The sequence below is a fragment of the Podarcis melisellensis genome, assembly GCF_964234715.1.
Source record: "Podarcis melisellensis genome assembly, chromosome: 13".
NCBI lineage: Eukaryota > Metazoa > Chordata > Lepidosauria > Squamata > Lacertidae > Podarcis > Podarcis melisellensis.
In genome coordinates this window covers 36,537,361-36,558,958 of record NC_138545.1, presented here as the reverse complement: position 1 = coordinate 36,558,958, position 21,598 = coordinate 36,537,361, and the positions used below count along the sequence as shown (strand labels likewise).

The 21,598-nt window shown below is 47.1% G+C and overlaps 2 protein-coding genes across 2 annotated transcripts in view; one reads left to right on the top strand and one right to left on the bottom strand.

Annotated features, from left to right (window-relative positions):
• Positions 1 to 21,598, bottom strand: part of LOC309354179 (G protein-activated inward rectifier potassium channel 1-like) — a 230,459-nt gene that overhangs the window by 203,147 nt on the left and 5,714 nt on the right. The window lies entirely within an intron of this gene.
• On the top strand, positions 7,809 to 16,750 carry SOST (sclerostin). The gene is made up of 2 exons (XM_081884463.1): positions 7,809 to 8,262; positions 13,570 to 16,750. The coding sequence occupies exons 1-2, from the start codon at positions 8,034 to 8,036 to the stop codon at positions 13,989 to 13,991; spliced, it is 651 nt and encodes a 216-aa protein (XP_081740589.1). The 5' UTR covers positions 7,809 to 8,033; the 3' UTR covers positions 13,992 to 16,750.

Below are 21,598 nucleotides of genomic sequence, written 5' to 3'. Positions count from 1 at the left end.
ACGACTCTGGGGTTGCGGCGCTCATCTCACTTTCAGGCCGAGGGAGCCGGCGTTTGTCCTCAGACAGCTTCCGGGTCATGTGGCCAGCATGACTAAGCAGCTTCTGGCGAACCAGAGCAGTGCATGGAAACACCATTTACCTTCCTGCTGGAGTGGTACCTATTTATCTACTTGCACTTTGACGTGTTTCCGAACTGCTAGGTTGGCAGGAGCATGGACTGAGCAACGGGAGCTCACCCGTCGCGGGGATTTGAACCGCCAACCTTCTGATCAGCAAGTCCTAGGCTCTGTGGTTTAGACCACAGTGCCACCCGTGTCCGGTAAAGGTAAAGGGACCCCTGACACTGCTAGGTTTCTGCAATTATGTTCTTATAGTCAGAGCTTCGCAGATCACAGTCCTATAGGGGGAAAGAAACAATGGGGATGGAATGCTTGCTTAAATGTCCAAGCTGGCCACCACAATGCATCCTATCAGGGGACAGTTTCCGGAGACGTGTTGCACAAACAGGGAGCCCCATTCATGAAGAAAACAGGAAACGGGGGTGGGGGGGGCGTGCATTGGGAACGGGGAGGGTAGAGAGAACAATCCCAGATAAATAAACGCTAAGGGAAGCTGTCTGGGGCAAGGTGGACAGAGGAGACAGCGAGGGGGAAACGGAACAAATTAAACATCTGCTTTCAGGATCTCAGCTGGGAATATAGTACAGCTATAATGCAAAACATCAGGACAGGTTCTAGTAACGATGGAGGAGGGAGAGAGAGCCTATATTTTGAAAGGAGGAAGTCCGAAGCAGCTGCTACCGAGGGCTATGCTAGGACTATATATTGCACACAAATGTGTTTACTGAAACGGAGTGGGGTGTCTTCCAGGTGTCACTGAATTATTATGATTTCTGTTATCATGGCCCATCGGCCATGCTAGGAGTTGGGAATCCAACAACTTTTGTAGGGCCACTGGTTCTCCAAAGCTGCTTTAGATGGTAATGAAAGCTGTTTTATTTGCCACCACAATGGGGCAAGCCTGCCTCGTTGCATTTCAGGACCACCTTGGCCCTTCCCCTGAATGGTGACCTGGACTTCTGCCCTGCAATTCCTGGCCTGATAGCACCACTTGAGAGAAGGATAAGAGATGGTAAACAAGCCTTTTGAGTTCTCCAGATGTGGTTTTAGGTCTAATGCAGGGAATTCTGAGCACCCTTCAAAGTGTTGCTGCTGACCTTTAAAGCCCTAAACGGCCTCAGCCCAGTATACCTGAAGGAGCATCTCCACCCCCATCATTCAGCCCGGACACTGAGGTCCAGCTCCGAGGGCCTTCTGGCAGTTCCCTCACTGTGAGAAGTGAGGTTACAGGGAACCAAGCAGAGGGCCTTCTTGGTGGTGGTGTCCACCCTGTGGAACACCCTCCCACCAGATGTCAAGGAAATAAACAACTATCTGACTTTTAGAAGACATCTGAAGGCAGCCCTGTTTAGGGAAGTTTTTAAAGTTTGATGTTTTGTCATGTTTTTAATATTCTCTTGGGAGCCGCCCAGAGTGGTTGGGGAAACCTAGCCAGATGGGCAGGGTATCATCATCATCATCACCATCATCATCATTATTAACCTATGCATTCTTGCATTGCAATGGGTTGGACTAGATGACCCTTGGGGTCCCTTCCAACTCCACCATTCTATGATTCGATGGGCCTTCCAGTGTTTTACGACTAGCTTCCATCCCTGACCATGAACCAGCTTAGCTGTGGCTGATGAGGGTTCAGGAGCCCAACACCACCTGGAGGGCTGCTGGTTCCCTAGACTTAAAACCATATCCTGAATGGGAAACTCTTCTTTCAGCCCCAGATGAATGGTAGAATTGGATGGGACCCCACGGGACATCTGCTGATGAAACAATATCGTGCTCTTGTTTGTGGAGGTGTTGTTTTCGCTACCTAAAGATCAGCTATCGGAAAATGAGTGAAGGCGAGTTTATTCAGCGAAAGCTCTCTGCACATGTTCAGAGGTGCTCATCACCCTCGAGTCACACAGAATCATGGAACTGTAGAGTTGGAAGGGACCACAAGGGCCATCGAGTCTAACCCCCCTGGAGCTTGAACCCACAAAGGTTAAGTCTCATGCTCTACCAACAGAGCATTTTCATGGAAGCACCACCACCAGGGATGAGCTCACTCCTGTGCAGATCGTGTTCCTGCTAATAAAGAGTGAATTCCAATTTGCATGGTGTGATTTACTGCTGGCTCGCTCCTGACAGGTATGGTGTAGATGTGATCCTGGACAGCTGTGTAACATAGTTTGTTTCTCAATGACTTTTCAAGCTCTGATCAGGGAAAAATAAAATATGCACCAGTCCTTTGCTGAGCATAGTCAAACTCCAATCCACCTGACCAGGGAATTATTGAGTCTATAGTAATATTGCTTTGAGTGTAATATCTCCCATTCCTGTCTCCCTGTCATCCGACAGCCACATCCAATGTTAATGCAAATGCACATGTCATTTGCATACTGTGCTCATGCGCATCTCTGATTAACCCTTTCCTACCATCTCTCCGGGACGCAGGTGGCACTGTGGGTTAAACCACAGAGCCTAGGGCTTGCCGATCAGAAGGTCGGCGGTTCGAATCCCCGCCACGGGGTGAGTTCCCGTTGCTCGGTCCCTGCTCCTGCCAACCTAGCACGTCAAAGTGCAAGTAGATAAATAGGTACCGCTCCAGCGGGAAGGTAAATGGCATTTCCGTGTGCTGCTCTGGTTCGCCAGAAGCGGCTTAGTCCTGCTGGCCACATGACCCGGAAGCTGTACGCTGGCTCCCTCGGCCAATAAAGCGAGATGAGCGCCACAACCCCAGATTCGGCAACAACTGGATCTAATGGTCAGGGGTCCCTTTACCTATACCATCTCTCCACCTATTTGCCTGCAGGGGTTTTTGTGCTGGCCTTTTAATCGGCAGCAAAGCCAATACCTAGGGAGAGCTCAGGTCCACATGCTGAAGCCAGCACTCTGACAATCCGTAGCTGTGAGAGTTTCGAAGATGACAGCCTGTGCTTTAATGTTTTAATTTATACTTTTCAAGTTTATACATTTCATCAGTTTAACAATCAATTTAACATTTCAAAGTTTGACTTGCTTCCCCCTCTTTCTGTGGTCCTTTAAATGTATTTTTAAAATATCTTCTGCATATCCAAATTCATTTAATTTGCTCATTTGATTATTTACTTTAAATATATACTCTTATGAAACTGCAGGTTGTTACAATAATCCTGCCAATGTTTTTTATCTGTTTGCAATTGATTTGTAAATATTCAACAAACCATTTCCATTCTTTTATGGAAAAAGTTTGTTATCTTTTTATAACATCTTGATTCCTTAGTCTTCCGGGAAGTTTCGCCATTTCTGCATATTCAGTAAGTTTTTGTATCCATTCTTCCTTTGCTGGGACCTCTGCTCCTTTCAACTTTTGGGCAAGCTGCAGTAGCATACATAAATAAATTTCTATACAATTTAGGTAGCTCTGTCCCTATAATTCCCAAAAGAAAAGCTTCTGGTTTTTTTAAAAAACAAAAGTTGTTTTTAACTCTTTCTCCGCACGTTTAAGAGTTTTGTGCTGTAACTAGACACATCATGAATCTTCCCCAGTAAGTGCACTAGATTATCCAAAGCTAGTTTAAACTTTGCAAATGGACAATGAAATCAAGTTTGTTGTTGAAACCCTAGATGAGCTCCATTGGTGGAGCATGAGCCTCTTAGAAGCACAGAATTGTAGAGCGGGAAGGGACCCTGAGGATCATCTAGTCCAACCCCCTGCAATGCAGGAATCGAACCCGCAACTTTGGCATTATCAGCACCACACTCTAGCCAATTGAGCTATCCAGGCTCTTAATCTCATGGTCAAGGGTTCAAGCCCCATGTTGGGTTAAAGATTCTTGCACTGAAGTGGGTATGACCTGTGGTCCCTTCCAACCAGTGTCTGATTTATGTATAAGCTAAACAAACTATAGCTTAGGGTCCCACTCTCTTGGGACCCCCAAAAAAATTTAAAGGAAAAAACTGGATGTACATTTCCAAAATATAAGATAAAAAACAAATAAAATAAAACCTACATACAGCAACTGCGTTTTGTGTTGTGTAGGCTCCTATTTGTTATGTGCAAATGGCTTTAGATACCTATGAGGTCTATAAATTACCATATAGCATATATTCAACACAAGAAACAGTGACAATTTGTTGTCGACAAAGGACAGCTGGATATATAAAGGGCCCCATTGCCTTCAGTAGCTTAGGGCCTCATCAGACCTAAATCTGGCCCTGCTTCTAACACTACAATTCTATGATTCTTTGAGGATGAAAAACTTATGCTCCTTTTCCTCCCGTTAGCAGTAAAAACAATAATTATAATAATGTAGCATGTTCCTGAGCGTCCACAGCTCTTTATCTCAGTGAGCCTTACAACAAACCTGTAAGGTAGGCTAATGTTGCCCCCATATTACAGATAGGATGGTTTTAACTTTAGAGATTAGTGGCTTGCCTGGGGCTACCAAATGAAGTGGTGAAATCAGGGTGGGTGGGAGGAGGTAGCTAGAACATAACTGCCTATCCATAGCTGGGAGTGCTGTTTCCTTTCACTAACAACATAGCCTTTGTGTGGGGTCTTCTGATGAAGTGTTCTGTGTGACTGGAAAAGCTTTCACATTCCTTTGCTCAATCCTGATGATTCACATGCAGCGCAAACGGAAAAAAGCTTCACCTAAACTGTGGGGAAAGAGAATATAGATATTCCGGCATGGTCGCGGAGAAAATCTGACTCCTGAACGGTCGCGTAGCTCACAAAGTATGAAAGAAGCAACAGAGCCAATTCACATGTAAAGCATGGATAGTTTGGGGCCCCCGGCCAATTATCTTCCAAAACATTATTTCAGAAAGTCGCTCTCCCCCTCCTCCTCCAAGCCCCACGCCAGAATCCAGATCTGGATTAGCCTTCCACCTTTGAAAGAAAAAAGGGCAAGCCACAAAATTAACATAACATTTAGTTTGGCCCATTGTTCACCACTTGGGGGGTCTTCCTCTCCAAAAAGGCTCGGCCTCCATTAAAGAGGCAGAAGGCTGATCTGAAATTCTGGACTGAGATCTCCCCCCCCCCCCCATTATCCTGATCAAATCCTTCTCCGCTCTCACATTTGTGGCAGACATTCACCAGTTGTCTAATTTCTTCCGGTGACAATATTATTTTAAGATCTCCCTCGTGTGTCAATCTACTCATGGATGCCATTTTGCAAGCTGCATGTCTACTGAGAAACAGCAGCGGCAAAAGACATTTTGTTGTTGTTTAGTCGTTTAGTTGTGTCCGACTCTTCGTGACCCCATGGACCAGAGCACACCGGGCACTCCTGTCTTCCACTGCCTCCCGCAGTTTGGTCAAACTCATGCTGGTAGCTTTGAGATCACTGTCCAACCATCTCGTCCTCTGTCATCCCCTTCTCCTTGTGCCCTCCATCTTTCCCAATATCAGGGTCTTTTCCAGGGAGTCTTCTCTTCTCCTTAGGTGGCCAAAGTATTGGAGCCTCAGCTTCACGATCTGTCCTTCCAGTGAGCACTCAGGGCTGATTTCCTTCAGAATGGAGGCAAAATACCGGTACATAAAACCCCTCAAAGCTCGTAACCTTTTCTAAGAAAACAGAGGCTTTTCTTTTTGGGATATTGGGATTAGAGATATCTGAATATTATAAAAACTTATTTACGTGTGCGACCACAGCAGCTTGTATGGTATTTGCCCCCCAAAATGGAAAGAAGACAATGTCTCGATCAAAAAAGAATGGCAGCAAATCTATTGGAATATGCAGAAATGGCGAAACTTGCTGGAAGACTAAGAAATCAAGATGATTCAAGACTCTTTTAATTTAGAGTGGAAATCGTTTATTGGGTGTTTTAGAAATTATTGTAAACAGATGCAATCATTAGCAGGGTTAATGCAAAGACATGCAGTGAGAAAATAGTAATCTTGAATGTATGGGATAATAATTAGGCTTAAATTAGGAGATGCAGCTAAGATTATGAACATAAGCAACCGCAGAAAGGGGAGGAGAGGGAGGTCAAAATGAGGTACTGGAATTTGAAGTGAAATTATATCTTTTTTGATGTAAAATGATACACACACACTCCGCAAAGCTCAGCACTTTAGGAACAAGAAGAACGTATGCACTGGAAATGAATGAAATCAGTACCCAAATGGAGACCTAGATTCATCTTTGCATACACTGGTTTACAGAAAAGGCGGCCAATATGTTTATGATAGATCAGGGGCGCCAGCTCCTGGGAGCTGAGATGCTTTGGGGCTACCACGTTCAGAGGCGATAGGGGGGCGGGAGAGAATATAAGTGGTTTGCAGGATTCCCACAAGCACGTCAGGTTGGTCATTGTGAGAAATAGGAGGCTAAAGGAGCTGAACCGTGTGTCCGGCCCAGTAGAACTCTGGAGAAGTTGTTCAGCAGTAGAATATCTGCTTCCCTGGCGGTTCTAAATAGGATCGGGGGAAAGTCCTTTTCTGAAATCCTGGAGAACTGCTGCCAATCAGTGCAGACAGATAGACTCAATATAGGCAGGACTCGAACCCATCACTTCAAACTACAAGAAAGTCAATTCTGACTAAACACTGGGAAGAACTTTCTGACAGTAAGAGCTGAGGAGAACAGAGAAGTGGTGGGCTCTCCTTCCTTGGAGGGTATTTTAAGCGGAGGTTGAGTGGCCATCTGTTATGGATGCTTTAGCTGAGATTCTTCCATTGCATGGGGTTGGTCTAGATGACCCTTGGGTGTCTTCCAACTCTGCAGTTCTATGATTCTATGAATATAAGGCCGCTTCCAGTATTCTTAAAGGAAAAGGGACCCTTGACCATTAGGTCCAGTCATGACCGACTCTGGGGTTGCGGTGCTCATCTTGCTTTATTGGCCGAGGGAGCCAGCGTACAGCTTCCGGGTCATGTGGCCAGCATGACTGAGCCGCTTCTGGCGAACCAGAGCAGTGCACGGAAACGCCGTTCCTGCTGGAGCGGTACCTATTTATCTACTTGCACTTTGACCTGCTTTCGAACTGCTGGGTTGGCAGGAGCAGGGACCGAGCAACGGGAGCTCACCCCGTGGCGGGGATTTGAACCGCCGACCTTCTGATCGGCAAGCCCTAGGCTCTGTGGTTTAACCCACAGCGCCATCCGCATCCCTTCCAGTATTCTTACCATTGTTTTATATTCTTAATCCCTTGGGAATTTCTCTCCTCTGGCACCAAGTGGAATTTCTGCTAAAAATGATCTTCCATCAGGATCCTTGGGTCAGAAGGAGACTTTTGTTTAAATAGGAGAATTGCCTGTCAGACTGGCCCAAGAGGATTAAGTTTGGGCTGCATTTTGTCTCCAGAGAGCTATGTCGAGCACACGATAACTGCTTGAAAATCGTAGGTGTATCAGTTTCCCAATCTGGGCTTGTATGCAGTTTTCTCAACACAGTTTTCTCATCCCTTCATACTTTTCAGTTCTAGGATTATGATCGGGAGACTCTGCAATCTAAGCTCTAAACCATTCAGAAAACTCGCTGGAGTCCAGGCAGCCAAAAAAAGAAGAAAAAAGTTTTGTTTTATTTCACTTTTTTTTTTTGTCCAAGCAGCAGGAGAAATGTCTGGCAGATCTATACAGACCATGACAACCTACTCATAGTCCGAGCCTTGCCAGTTTTTCTTTCCTTGAAAGAAGCAAACAAGAAAAGCTTGGGTGAGGGTAAACAGAATTTGTAGATGCTGCAACCGCAGCTCCCCCCTCCCTCAAATTCCTCTGTCTCTCTCTCTCTCCACAGACAAATTGGCATGAATGAATCTTCAAACACCCCACTCAACACCCCTACACACCCCTGGCCCCTCCCACTCCCTTGCCATTGGCCGGCCGGTTTCTAAGAAGGAATTTAAAAAGGAGGCCTTGGTTTTGCATCGCTTAGGCTCCAAGAGGACAAGAAGACCGAAAGGCATCTCTCCCACAGCCTTCCTCACTGCTGCCTGGCCTGAACATGCAAACGTCTCAGGCTCTCTGCTCTTTCTGCATCTTCTTCCAAGTCTTCCTCCCTTCGGGGCGAGGCTGGCAGGTGCTTAAAAACGATGCCACGGAGATCGTGCCCGACTTCCCAGAGAATACCGAGCCACCGGCCGAGCAGCCGTACGTCCAGAGTGACAACGATACCATGAACAACCGGGCGCAGCAAGGAGAGAGGCACCTGCAAGTTGCCCTGGGCAGGACAGGTAAGGAAAACAATATATAAACAGAGAGAAAGAGAAAGCAACTTCTTCTAGTTCTCAGGTGTGTGGGCATCTCTAGCTGGCTGTTGTAGCAGAGCAAGCAGGTACCATTTGCTGCAGGTTAGTGCACACATTTGATGTTGTTCCACGGATAAGGGAAAACCTGTGGTGACACAGATGTGGTCGGACTCCAACTCACATCATTCCCAGTGGTCCAGGATGATAGCAGTTGGAGTCCATCAGGATCTGGAAGCCAACAGGTGCCACCATCCCTGGTTTTCATTTTTATAGAGTTGGAAGGGACGCCAAGGTCATCTAAGTCCACCCCTCTGCAATGCAGGTAACTTTTGCCCAATGCGGGGTTCGAACCCCCAACCCTGAGATCAAGAGTCTCATGCTCTTACCAGCTGAGCTATCTGTGAGCTTTGCCTCGCAGGAGCTCTCCAGGGTCTCTAGGTGAAGGCAGAGGAATTTCCCATTAGCTGGGATCGGAGGAGGAACAGCAGAAGGTGCCTTCTATGGAGTCAGACCATTGGCTCAGCATTGTTCACATGGACCAGTAGCAGCTGTCCAGGGATGCTGGGAATCGCACTCAGGAGGAAAGCAATTGCTCTGCTTCTAAGCAACGGACCTTTCCCCTGCAACCTGAGATCCTTTCCCTGGAGGAGCTGGGAATTGAACCTGGAGTGGTTGGCACGCAGAGCCTGTGCTTTCTCCCCTGAGCTATGGTCCCACCCCACCACAGGTGCTAAAGATTTAGTGATTGGGCTCCTGAAATGACTTTTCAGGAATTACATTGATTTACCCTACGAAAGGCAGCATTGTGCAGTCTTCGCAGGTGGTCTCCCGCCCAGGCACTGGTCAGACACAGATCCGTACAGAATCATAGAAGAGTTGGAAGGTACAACCCTCTGTAATGCAAGAATCTTTCGCCCAACGTGGGTTTCAAACCCAGGACCCTGAGATTAAGAGCCTCATGCTCTACCACCTGAGCTATCTGCTTGCCTTCATGAAGGCTGTAGCACAACCTGCCTTCAGACCATTCCTTGGGACTAGGACAGCCCCACGTGGTCTCCCAGGACTAGATCCTGACCCGCTTTGTTTCAGGAAGGTCCCTGCAACACAACGTGCCTTCAAGACCACACCTTCTGCCTCTTGTAATCTGCCTTGCTTGTTGCACACAGCCAAGAACTGTCCCCTAGCAAAGGAGCTCTGTGTAACATGAAAGCTTTCACACTTCATGGGCCAATAATTTTTTACAGCCATTTGGTCCCCCAGTAGCCGTTTTCATCCGTGAGACTTAAAAGCGGCTTTTGTTTCGACCAGATTTTGTTAAACATAAAACCTATTTGGCCAGAATGTTTGTTGGCATTGCAAGCATGTCTCCTCTGCTTCCTGTCCTGCAAGATCAATGATTAGATCGTAACATTAACGCTTGCCAAAGGACATGTGTGAAAATGCTCTTAAGAAGGTAGCAATTTGTCCTGAAATATGACCCATGAACACTGCGGAGTATTGCGGGATGGGATCTTCAATTAGGGATCTATTTACAGGTTTTGCAATGAGACAGTATGATGTTCTGACCTCTAGGGGTGGAGGAGAAATTGGATTCAATTTGCATTTAAAGACGAACCTACTTAATTCACATTCTCTGAAACAAGATGCGAAATATAGGAAGTTTTAAAAAAAATTGTACTGCTCTGAATTTTGCAGTGCTGCTCTTCAGATAAGTGTGCAAAAGGGCTGATTTTGCAAAAACAACAAAAAAGCATTAGAAGATATTTGCATTAAAATACTTGTGAATTTTCATGAGAAAAAAATTGCTAACTGATGTGGAGATCTGGAGATTGGAAAAACCGAAACCAACCTATTTCCCAATCCTTATGAACTACATCGTGGTGCTCTTTGCAATGTCCCGTGCCAAACTAGAAGGCTGCTCCCCACAAACTTGCTAGAAATGGCAGGCTGGGTGGGAAGGACTGACTGACTGAGCTACTTCGCCTGAAAAACAGATCTGTGCATGGATGAGCACACAGCATGTGCCTTGCCATGACAGGGTGAGAGAAGGGGGTCCTACTCATAAAGTAATTCCGACTCATACAGTTTGCAGATGGGGAAAACAAAACTACTGTTTGTTTCCCCTTTATTTTGGTCCCATTATAAAATATGAGAGGGAGAACTGATGCAAAAAAAGCCTTTTGGGCGCACCCTAGATGTAACTCATTCCATTTTGAGGTTGCTGATGTATGAAAGTTCCTGTTTTCTCCACGACCTGGACTCAAGCACCTGGAAATGTAGCTGGAAATGGGGATTTGATCTGGAATAGCTCAGCCTGTAGACTATGAGACTCTTAATCTCAGGGCGGTGGGATTGAGCCCCTTCTAAAAACATCTCTCTCTCTCTCTCTCTCTCTCTCTCTCTCTCTCTCTCTCTCTCTCTCTCTCTCTCTCTCTGTGTGTGTGTGTGTGTGTGAATCCTAACTTTGATATCCTTGCAAAAATCCTACTGCACAGGGTTGTAGCCAACTAGGAGCAAACCCGTTGCAATTAATGAACCGAAGTGAGCCGTGTCCTTTAATGGGCTTACTCTGAGTAGGACCAGTATTGGCAGCAACCCACAGGATCCTGCTCTCCCCTCAATCACAAGAGGACAAGGGTTAGAATCACAGAATTGCAAGGAGCCCTGGGGATCAAGGTCTGAGCTATCTTGTACCATAGAACAGAACCATATACTTGGTTAGGCTTTGCATGACAAGCTTGTAGCTACATGGAGGTGCAGAAGCCTTGTTCTCTTTTCCACTTGTGTGTGCAGAGGAGGGGGTTCCCTGTCAGGACTGCAGCTGGGGAGGGAAGGCTCAAACCTCCTCTTCCCCACGCCCTGTGGTCCTGATGAAAACCCTGCCCTCCCCACAATGCCAATTGCTAAATTAAAAAATAAAATAAAAATACAAGCAGGTGCCGTTGCTATTCGTGCAATGAAAGTGACTTCTCGCTTGGCCCGGAGTGTGCGGCTGCTTCGAGGCGTAAGTGACAGCCCTCTGACAATGTGTGTCTGTGGGATCTTGTCACCAAAAACCGCATGAGAAGTTGGCACACTCGCAAGCTCCTTCTCATGATCTGTCTCGGATTATCAGCCCACTTCCTGCTTCTGTCCGCATGGGGGAAGCTCATACTTTGCTTAGGAAACTGTCACCTTCCTGAAATTGGGCTGAGCAAGCAATTCTAGAATGTTCTTCCTCTGGGTCATAACTATACCTGTTTCTCCGTTATCAGAACAGCTCCCCTTTTAGAAACAAATCTTTTGTGTAGCCTATCTGCATATCACTCCTTGCTGATTTTTGTTGTTGTTGTTAAAGGGATTGAGGGCTGCTTTGGATCCTTCACAGCCCCTACGCCTTCACATTCCCATTGAATGATCTCCTTCCTCTTTTTTTTTTGGGCAAGTTACATCAAAGTTTTTGGCTGAGTCCAATTTCTGGATGGGCATTGTGCTGTCCTATTACTCAGAGGCCTGCAAAAATGCAAGCCAGAGACTGCCTTCTGAGACTCCACATTTTCCAAATTAGTTGGAGGGCCAGTCTAAGGTTGAACAATCTATGGGGCTCTCTTGACGAAGAGAATCTAAGTACATAAGAAGAGCCCCACTGGATCAGGCCAAAGAAGGTCTCCACCCCCATCGTTCAGCCCAGACACTGAGATCCAGCACCGAGGGCCTTCTGACGGTTCCCTCATTGCGAGAAGTGAGGTTACAGGGAACCAGACAGAGGGCCTTCTTGGTGGTGGCGCCCGCCCTGTGGAACGCCCTCCCTTCAGATGTGAAGGAAACAAGTAGCTATCTTATCTTTAAAAGACATCTGAAGGCAGCCCTGTTTAGGGAAGTTTTTAATAGTTGATGCTGTATTGTTTTTAACACTCTATTGGAAGCTGCCCAGAGTGGCTGGGGAGACTCAGCCAGATGGGCGGGGTATAAATAATAAATTATTATTATTATTAAAGATGATGATAATGATGATGATAATACCCCGCCTATCTAGCTGGGTTTCCCCAATCACTCTGGGCAGCTTCCAGCAAAATATTAAAATACAATAATTCATCAAATATTAAAAGCTTCCCTAAACAGGGCTGCCTTCAGATGTCTTCTAAAAGTCAGATAGTTGTTTATTTCTTTGACATCTGGTGGGAGGGCATTCCACAGGACGGGTGCCACTACTGAGAAGGCCCTCTGCCTGGTTCCCTAGGCAGCTTCCTGTTCTCACAGGGGCCAGCCAAATAACTATAGGAAGCCCACAAGCAGGTCCTGAGTGTGACAGTACGCTCCCCAGTAACTAGTATTCAGAAGCACACCACTTACAATGTTGGAAAATCATCGCTAGTAGCCATTCATAGCCTTATCCTCCAGGGATTTATCTAAATTCCATTTACAGCCATCCAAGTTTCACTCCAATGTTTTGTTCTGCCCTGGAGAAGGGGGGTTCATATTCCCTGTTGACATCTGGTCATTGTTGGAGCCACACCTGCTTCCCCCTGAGGAGCTCTCCAAGGTCCTGTAGAATCTGCCTAAGGCCTAGTTCTGAAATAGCAGGTGAGGAGGTGGCAAACCTGTTTCTGGGTTGTACCACTTCAGCCTGCCGGTGGGTTTAATAAAATGTATATATTGCTAATTGTAAGAGGCGGGGAAAAAGCTCCAAGTGGTTTACAGTTAGTCTGTAGCGGGTTCCAGGTAATCTCTCACTACTCCCTCCACTCCACATATTTTTAATGTATTAAGGCTTTTTTTAATTAAAGAGCATTCAGCCATTGAGCGCCCTCCATTGGTCTGAAGTGGAACAGCTCAGTGGTACAGCTGTTCTTTTTCTGAACTTGGAATAGGCTAACTGATGCCCTGTCAGGTGAGCTCACCGACTGGCCAGAACTTTAGTGGTGCGTAGAAAACTCTATTTGACTCCTGCCAAATAGCAAATCAGATAGAATCCACTGACGACTTTGACGGCTGGTTTTGTGCTCATTCAGAGCATCTAGTGCCGTGTGGACGGGTGTGGAATATTTTCAGGATCGAAGCCTGCATTTCTTTCGGGGGAAGTGACTGCATACTGGTTGTAGGTGGGACAAAATCCAAAAATGTGCAGGCCCAAAGATCCTAGTAGTTGGTGGGGCTACTGATGGGAAACAATAGGTTTGATTACCCTCCTCCCAAGGTGAGGAGAAGCAACCTAGCTGAGCCTGACAGGGCAGCTAACTCTATAGTATTAACCCCTTCATGCAGTAATTCGACTGTTCCGCAAAAAACAACCCATCCTTCTTTCTCTCTTAGAACCACTGGAGTTCAGCTGCCGGGAAACATACTCGACCCGCTACATCACTGACGGTCTGTGCCGCAGCATCAAGCCGCTAAGGGAGCTGGTCTGTTCCGGCCAGTGCCTCCCCTCCCACCTCCTCCCCAACTCCATCGGCAAGGGGAAATGGTGGCGGCAGAACGCTTTGGATTACCGCTGCATCCCGGCGCACAGCCGCTCCCAGCGCATCCAGCTGGCCTGCCCTGACGAGGAGCTGCGGACTATCAAGATCAGAGCCGTCACCGCTTGCAAGTGCAAGCGCTACACCCGCTACCACAACCGCTCCCAGCTCAAGGACTTCAGCAAAGAGGCCGCCCGGCCCCAGAAGAACAAAAAGCCACGTCTCTCCAGGGTCAGGGGCAGTAAGGCCAACCAGCCAGAGCTGGAGAACTCCTACTAAGCGCAGGGGCCATTGGTGAGGCCCAGCCCAGATTTTTGTTTTCTGCATGGCCCGCCCTCTCTTTTCATTGTTGTTGATGGCGACTGGATAAACATGGAATGGAGTGAGTGGTGTCGAGGGGTCTCCATGGTCGCTGCCGTGGTTGGAGGTTCATGCAGCCCAAAAGCTATCCGACTCTCCTCAAGGTGGTCGGAGGAGAGAGGTGAAGGGTGGGGTGGGGGGAATGGACAGAGCGAAACTGAGCTGGAGGAGGCCTGAGAGATGAGTCGCTCAGAGGGTCCGCAAGGGGTGGTGTGATTCGAAAGGCCAAAGCGAGTGAGCAGGGCCTACTTGTTCCGCTGCCTCCCTTTCCTTGCCCTGACTCTGTTTGACAAAGGACTGGCGCCTCTCTGCGAAAGCAAACATCAGTTTAGAACCAGGTGACATCTCTCCAGGTGTGTGCTCACCTGCACGCCTTCTTTGCTATCCTTGCTTCTTCACACGTCGCACATTAATGCGCCGCTCCTTGCTGTGCCGCGGCATTGCCTGAACTATGCGCTAACCGTATTTGCTTCCTGTCCTGTGATCTGTTGGGTTGCCCTTCCATTCACCAGGAGAAATGGGACACTTAAAAAATTAAAAATGAAATCATGCCTTATTGTACAGTGCCAAATGCACGCACGTCTTTGCAGACAGCTCACTTTGCAGGGGCAAGCTGGACCAGGAAACCCGAAAGAATGGAGGGGGGGGGAGATTTTAAAACCATGCAGTATTGTACAGAGCCTGACTTGTATATAAATATAGGGTGCTCGAAGGCTGAATGTGGCTTGCTATTTTAGGATCAAAAAGTATATACCGTGCAGCAGCCTTTTACTAGTATTCTGGGAGTCCCAATTTTTTTTAAAAAAGGGAAAGGCAAAATAAGTTTCTAGTCCTCAAAGTAGCAGAAAAAAATATTTCTTTTAGGGCTGGGGGTGTTTTTTAGGAACACAGAGGGGACCCAGATTCATTTGCTCCAGTCAAGTGGATTCAATCTGTGGAAATAGGTTTCTAAATGTGGACCAGATATGCTAGCTGTGCAGAAGTTAAAGTCTGCACCATGGAGTTACTCCTTTCATTTGTGATGCGTTCATCAACAGGTGCGTCAACCTTGGCACACGTGGAGCCACCCTGGTGTTCCCTTGTTTGTCTTGAGCATTTGTTGATTCTTAGGATGCCGTTGATCTGGTGCAACTCAGTACAATGTGGCTTGTCGGTTTAGGCATTTGCCACTTCCCGCCCCCTTCCTAGCCTTTGATCTGGATTAGAACTAGAATGTTGTTTCTACAATGCCAACACACAGCTGATGCTTAAAAGCTGTTCTCTGCAACAATGAGGGCTAGAAACCTTCTTTTAAAACATAGAAGAATACCTTTTCTCTGCTGCAGCAACAATAATAATAACCAACGATAAAGAATTACCATTGCACTCATAGTGCTGTGAGTGATATCCCGATACAAACCTTTTGTGCAGGAAGTCGTAGATATTCCCATTTTGCTCCAGCGAGGCTTGCAGTCCGAGCCTATGGGTGCAAGTCTCACTGCAGTCAAAAGGGGCTTCCTCCATATGTGTTAGTTTTGCCTTCTCAGAAGTAATTCCCACTGATTTCAGCAAGGCTTAGGGATGAATCACACTTAACTTTCCTCTGCTCTTTGCAGGCACGGTCCATGCTTTAATGCTCCGTGTCTGAGCACCTTTGTTGTTTTTTTTGCTCCAGAGATTTTCCTCAAAAACCAGCTCTTTAAAGCTGAATCGGAGCAAATGGCAATCTGCAGAAAACCCAGCTTGACATTTGCTCCGACTGAGCACCAAAAAGCGGGTTTTTGCAAGGAAAGCTCCAGGACAAACACACACACACACACACACACACACACAGACAGACAAAATGTTCAGATCAGAGTTTAAACCACAGACATGTGCCTGGAAAGAGAAGGAGGAAAAGTTAAAAGATGACCCCTGAGTAAGTGGGTATATTTAGAGACACTGACTTGCCAGAAGGCACCCAATAGACTTATGGCCAAGCTAGGATTTGAAGCCCAAGGAAGACCAATATTCTGTCCACTGGAGACCTACGTAGTTCTAGATGTCTCATGGCTGATCCAGAGAACTTTGAACGTGTTGCCAATTCTGCCGTCACTGAAACAGGAATTAAAGTAATTTTCCGTTTCTGAAACGAGCAGCACCCAGGCCTCAAGCCTCCTTGGAGTTCATTCCCTCGACTTGGACACCTTCCCCCCTAAATCCAGATGTGCGAGTCTCGGTTATTTGGCAGTGGGAAACATGTGCTGCACATGAGCTCAGCTGCGCTTGGTTTAGTGCTCCCTTCCCATTCTTTTAGCATCCTCCAGGCATCAACATCTGGATAGCCCATACGGAATCGGCAGCCCTTCCAGATGTTGCTGGACTCCAAACCTGCTTTAAACAAGACAAAATTCAGCACCTGGGCATGTCCCTTCCCCCAGTTGTTCCTGCTTCATCAACTTGTAAGATATATGTGTGTGTGTGGCCTTTAGGATTTGTTTCCACTGGTGGACTTGGCAACAGAAAAACTGCATTTCCCAAGATTAAAATGGCATATTTATTATTTCCCTGTAAAAAGTATTTATGCGACGACTTTCTTTCTTCTCTGCTCTTCATCATGTAGCAACTGGGCAATCCTGCTCCTGAGATATTTAGCTTGACGTTTCAGAGTTATACAGATATATTCCTAAAAAGTATTAAATGAATAAAGTCATGTCCATGGAAAATGATGACTGGTGTTTTTTGTTTTTTTAAAATGTGCAATGCAGGGGTTGTTAACCTGAGGGCCATGTGGCTCCTTTAGCCATCTGGGGGCTACATAGCTGCGGTGGGCGGGGTCAAAGGCAAAATTGGGTGGAGCCACAGACATGAATTTTACACCCTCTCTATCCTCCGCCCAGACAACGAAGAGGCGTTATCGGAGCTCAAGGACTGTCAAGAGGCTGACAGGACAAGCAGGTCACTCACAGGCCAAAGAGGCTAACATGCAGTTACCGTAGCTTCGAGGCTAACATGCAGTTACCGTAGCTTCTTTATTAAAGCTCGTAAATAATAATAATACTACAGTGGTACCTCAGGTTACATATGCTTCAGGTTACAGACTCCGCTAACCCAGAAATAGTGCTTCAGGTTAAGAACTTTGCTTCAGGATGAGAACAGAAATTGTGCTCCGGCGGTGCGGCGGCAGCAGGAGGCCCCATTAGCTAAAGTGGTGCTTCAGGTTAAGAACAGTTTCAGGTTAAGTACGGACCTCCAGAACGAATTAAGTACTTAACCTGAGGTACCACTGTAATAATAATAGTAATAATAAATTTTATTTATACCCCGCCCTCCACAGCCAAGACCGAGTTCAGGGCAGCTAACACCAGATATAAAAACAATTGATTGAAATACAACTTAAAAACAAGATTAAAATACAACATTAAAATGCAGCCTCATTTCAGTAGGAACTCAAATCAAAAACTTTTTTGGGGATGAAAACGCCTCTCCTTTGCTCTCTAGCCCTCTGAGTCAGGACTTCGCCCCTGTAATCTTCCGCTATGGCAGAAACCTCCTTTTGTGCCTGTCTGGCCTGTTCCTCAGCAACATCATTTGCATTCTGGGACTCAGGGGGCTGGAGAGGCTGTGCTGTTGGTGGCGCAGGAGAGCTCTGTGGCAATTATGCTTTAATTATGCGGAAGTTTCCCCAAGTCGTTTGGCCCTTTTTAAACAGTTCTCTTTTCCCCCCTCCTAGAAAAGACTGCGCAAAACTCGTGGTTTAAAAGTTTAAAATAACACATTGCTTTACTTGGTATACTGGAACATATTTACATGAATTTATATACGAGGCTGACTAATATTTGCAGAACTGATTCTGAGGCACATAGCAGCATAAAACAACATCTGCTGCTCTCACAGTTTAAAATCCCTCTCAAACGCTGCAGGGTCTGGCTCCCCTTTGTCGGAGTCAGCATGCAAACTGCAAACCTCATCTCTCTGTCCTGTGCTAGACCCACCTGCCTCTCCGTGATCCCTCACACTTCCTGCTACTCGTATCTCCCAGTGGGTCCCCTGCTCTGAAGTGTGGCTGGTATTCCACCACCAGGATCCGAAATCTAAATTGTCATCTTCTGTGCCCTTCCTGGGGGCTCTCGGGCAGCAGTGGCGTAGCGTGGGGGGTGCAGGGGGAGGCCGGCCGCACCGGGCGCAACATCTGGGTGGGGGCGCTCGCACTCGCAGCTCTCTGCCCCTACCTGGCTCACTCACTCTCTCTCACTGCAGTGCTGGCTGTGCGAATCCGATCCAAGCCGCCGGGTCGCCGCCCACGGGGGTGGGTGCCAGGCGTGCGGTGCGGAGAGAGAGTGAGGGACTATCTGGGGGAGGGACAGTGCAGCGGCCGCCCAGCGCAGCACTGAGCATGGGAGAGAGCCACACCAGACCAGACCAGGCAGCAGGAAGAAGCTGGCAGCGGTGGCAGGTTAGGGGTTAGGGGGCGCAAATTACTTGCCTTGCCCCGGGTGCTGACAACCCACGCTACGCCACTGTCGGGCAGGCAACTCCTACCACCCTTACTAATCCCGCCAGTTTCTGACAAGGACACTGTCCAGAGAGGCAAAAAAAACCCCCAAACCAAACCAAACCCCCCACATACAAGGAGCCTAGGAAGTAAGACTTTTGAAGGGTGTAGTGCGACTCATGCAATACGTTGGTGATCAATATACACAGGATAATAAATTATCTATTATTTATCAACCTTCTGAGAAAAATACAAAACATTAAAGCCACAGAGACTTGCGAACTACCCAACCGAATATGAACTTATAATGTCTGGTTTCGATAGGTTTTTCAAATGCGTAACTCAGTCTTTTAGATAAGTTCATGAAGATACCAACAAAAGGTAATTTCGGTGTTAATCACAATACCGAGAGATGCTAGTGGAGTTGTAGATAGGTGTTAATGAAGTTGTAGATGGCAGGGTGCCAGTGTTTTGCACCTGTTTCACCCTGGCAGTCCAAGTAATCAAGGGGCCGCTGTTCGTCCCCAATGGGGCCCTTTTACTGGGGCTTGCAAGTAGCACACTCCCAAGATTTTCCGGGCTTCTTCAGTGGTCTAATCTCAAAGTCTTGATACGTATATTGATATTCAATCTTTCTTGGCTTAAGCTCAAGAGACTGATTTGCTTTGAAGGGTGTAGCCTGGGGAGAGAGTGTTTGGCTCAGGAGAGTGTGTGGCCTGGGGAGAAGTCTGATGGCTGGATAAACTGGCAGTGGTGTAGCGTGGGGGGCTGCAGGGGGGCCCCGGCCGCACTGGGCGCAACATCTGGGGGTTAGGGTTAGGGGGCGCAAATCCACGGGTTAGGGGGCACAAATTACTTGCCTTGCCCCGGGTGCTGACAACCCACGCTACGCCACTGTAAACTGGACTTGTATTTCGCACCTGAGCCTGAGGTCTCCCACCTCGTTGGTGTAATGCAAATATTGCAGGCCATAGTGTAGCGGGGGGTGGGGGGATGGGGGCAGTTGCCCTAGGCTCAAAATTGGCACAAAATTCCAACCCCCGGTGCTGGCTTAATACAGTTTGTGTGCATCCATTGAAAATGGCTTCTCCTGTGCGAACCAGGAAGTGACCTCTCCAGACAACGGAACAACTCTTCTTTTCTTATCTCTGCAGCTGCAATCTCCTGGGTGATGTAGACATTGTTGGGCAATTGAATGTGCATGTGTACTCCATTCATCTCCCTCCCACCCACCCACCCTGGGCACTGGCAATCCATGCTACACCACTGTTCGCAGGATAGGAAAGTTGGAGGAAACCAGATGGTTGCCCTGTCCCATCAGTACCTCTCCAGTTGCTGCCTAAGCAGGGATATTTTCATTTTGTTTCACTTTTAATTTGTATGTTGCCTTTCTGTTTACTATACACAAGGCGATTTACAAGTTGAAGAAGAAACAAAATAGATGGGGAAGATTGCACATGTAATAGCAATCTGATAAAATACACAAAAGGTCACAATAACTTTAAAACAGTCAGCTTATATCAAGCAAAGCAGTGTTCAATAATCCAGTATTCAATAGAATAGTAAATGGTAAAATTAAATATCAGCAAAATATCAGCACCTGCCCTGCACACAGAAGGCCACAAATTCATCTCTAGGTAGGGCTAGGAGAGACTCCAGTCTGAAATCCAGGAGAGCTGTCAGTACAGACAGTAAGGTAAAAGGGTAAAGGACTACTGGACGGTTAGGTCCAGTCAAAGGCGACTATGGTTTGCAGTGCTCATCTTGCTTTCAGGCTGAGGGTGCCGGTGTTTGTCCACAGACAGCTTTCCGGGGCGTGTGGCCAGCACAACTAAACCGCTTCTGGTGCAACAGAACACCATGACGGAAGCCAGAGCGCACAGAAATGCCATTTACCTTCCCGCCACAGCCGTACCTATTTACTTGCGCTGGTGTGCTTCAAACTGCTAGGTTCGCAGGAGCTGGGACAGAGCAACGGGAGCGCACTCCGTCAAGGGGATTCAAACCGCCGCCCTTCTGATCGGCAAGCCCAAGAGGTTCAGTGGTTTAGACCACAGCACCGCCCACGTCCTGTAGAGCTGCCAGTACGGAAAGTCAAACCAAAGGTCTGACTCAGTTTAAGGCAGCATTCTATAGCTGTAATTTTACTTCCAAGGAAGAGGAAACAGAGCAAAACCTCACTTCCTGACTAGAAGTTTGAGAAGGGGCATTTCCTGAGGCTACAACCACACCCTAATTATTTTTATTTCATTTATTAGATTCATATGCCACCCTTTACCATAAGATCTCAGGGCAGTTCACAGAATAAAATACAGGATAAAAGAACAAGTAAATAAGTAAAGCAAAACAGCAAAACAATAACCCACCCCCCCGTTCCCACAGACACGTTTAAAAGGCCGTAGGATATTAATCTGCCAAAGGCCTGGTTGAAGAGAAACGTTTTTGCCTGGTGCCTACAAATATACAATGGAGGCACCAGGCGAGCCTCCCTAGGGAGAGCATTCTACAAATGGGGAGCCACCACAGAAACGGCCCATTCTCGTGTTGCCACCCTCTGAACCTCACGTGGAGGAAGGCACACGTAGAAAGGCCTTAGAGGATGGACACAGGTCTGGGATGGTTTATATGGGGAGAGGCAGCCCTTGAGGTATCCTGACCAGTTTAAGGCTTTATAGGTCAAAACCAGCACTTTGAATTGGCAGAAAGTGCAGTTGGACCAGGATTGGCGTAATATGCTCAAACCATCTTGTCCCAACCTGGCTGCTGAATTCAGAGGCAGCCCTACATATATTGCATTGCAGTCATGTAAGCTAGAGGTTACCAGAGCATAGACAACAGTAGTCAGGCTATCCCTGTCCAGATAGATAGATAGATAGATAGATAGATAGATAGATAGATAGATAGATTCTTTATTGTCATTACACAAGTGCAACATTGCACAAGTGCAACGAAATTGGATGCCATCCCTTAAAAACAACAAAAGCAAAACAACAACAACAACCAAACAAACCACATTCCAGCCACACCCACACCCACACCCATCAAACTCCCAGGTCACACTATCGAGTTACAG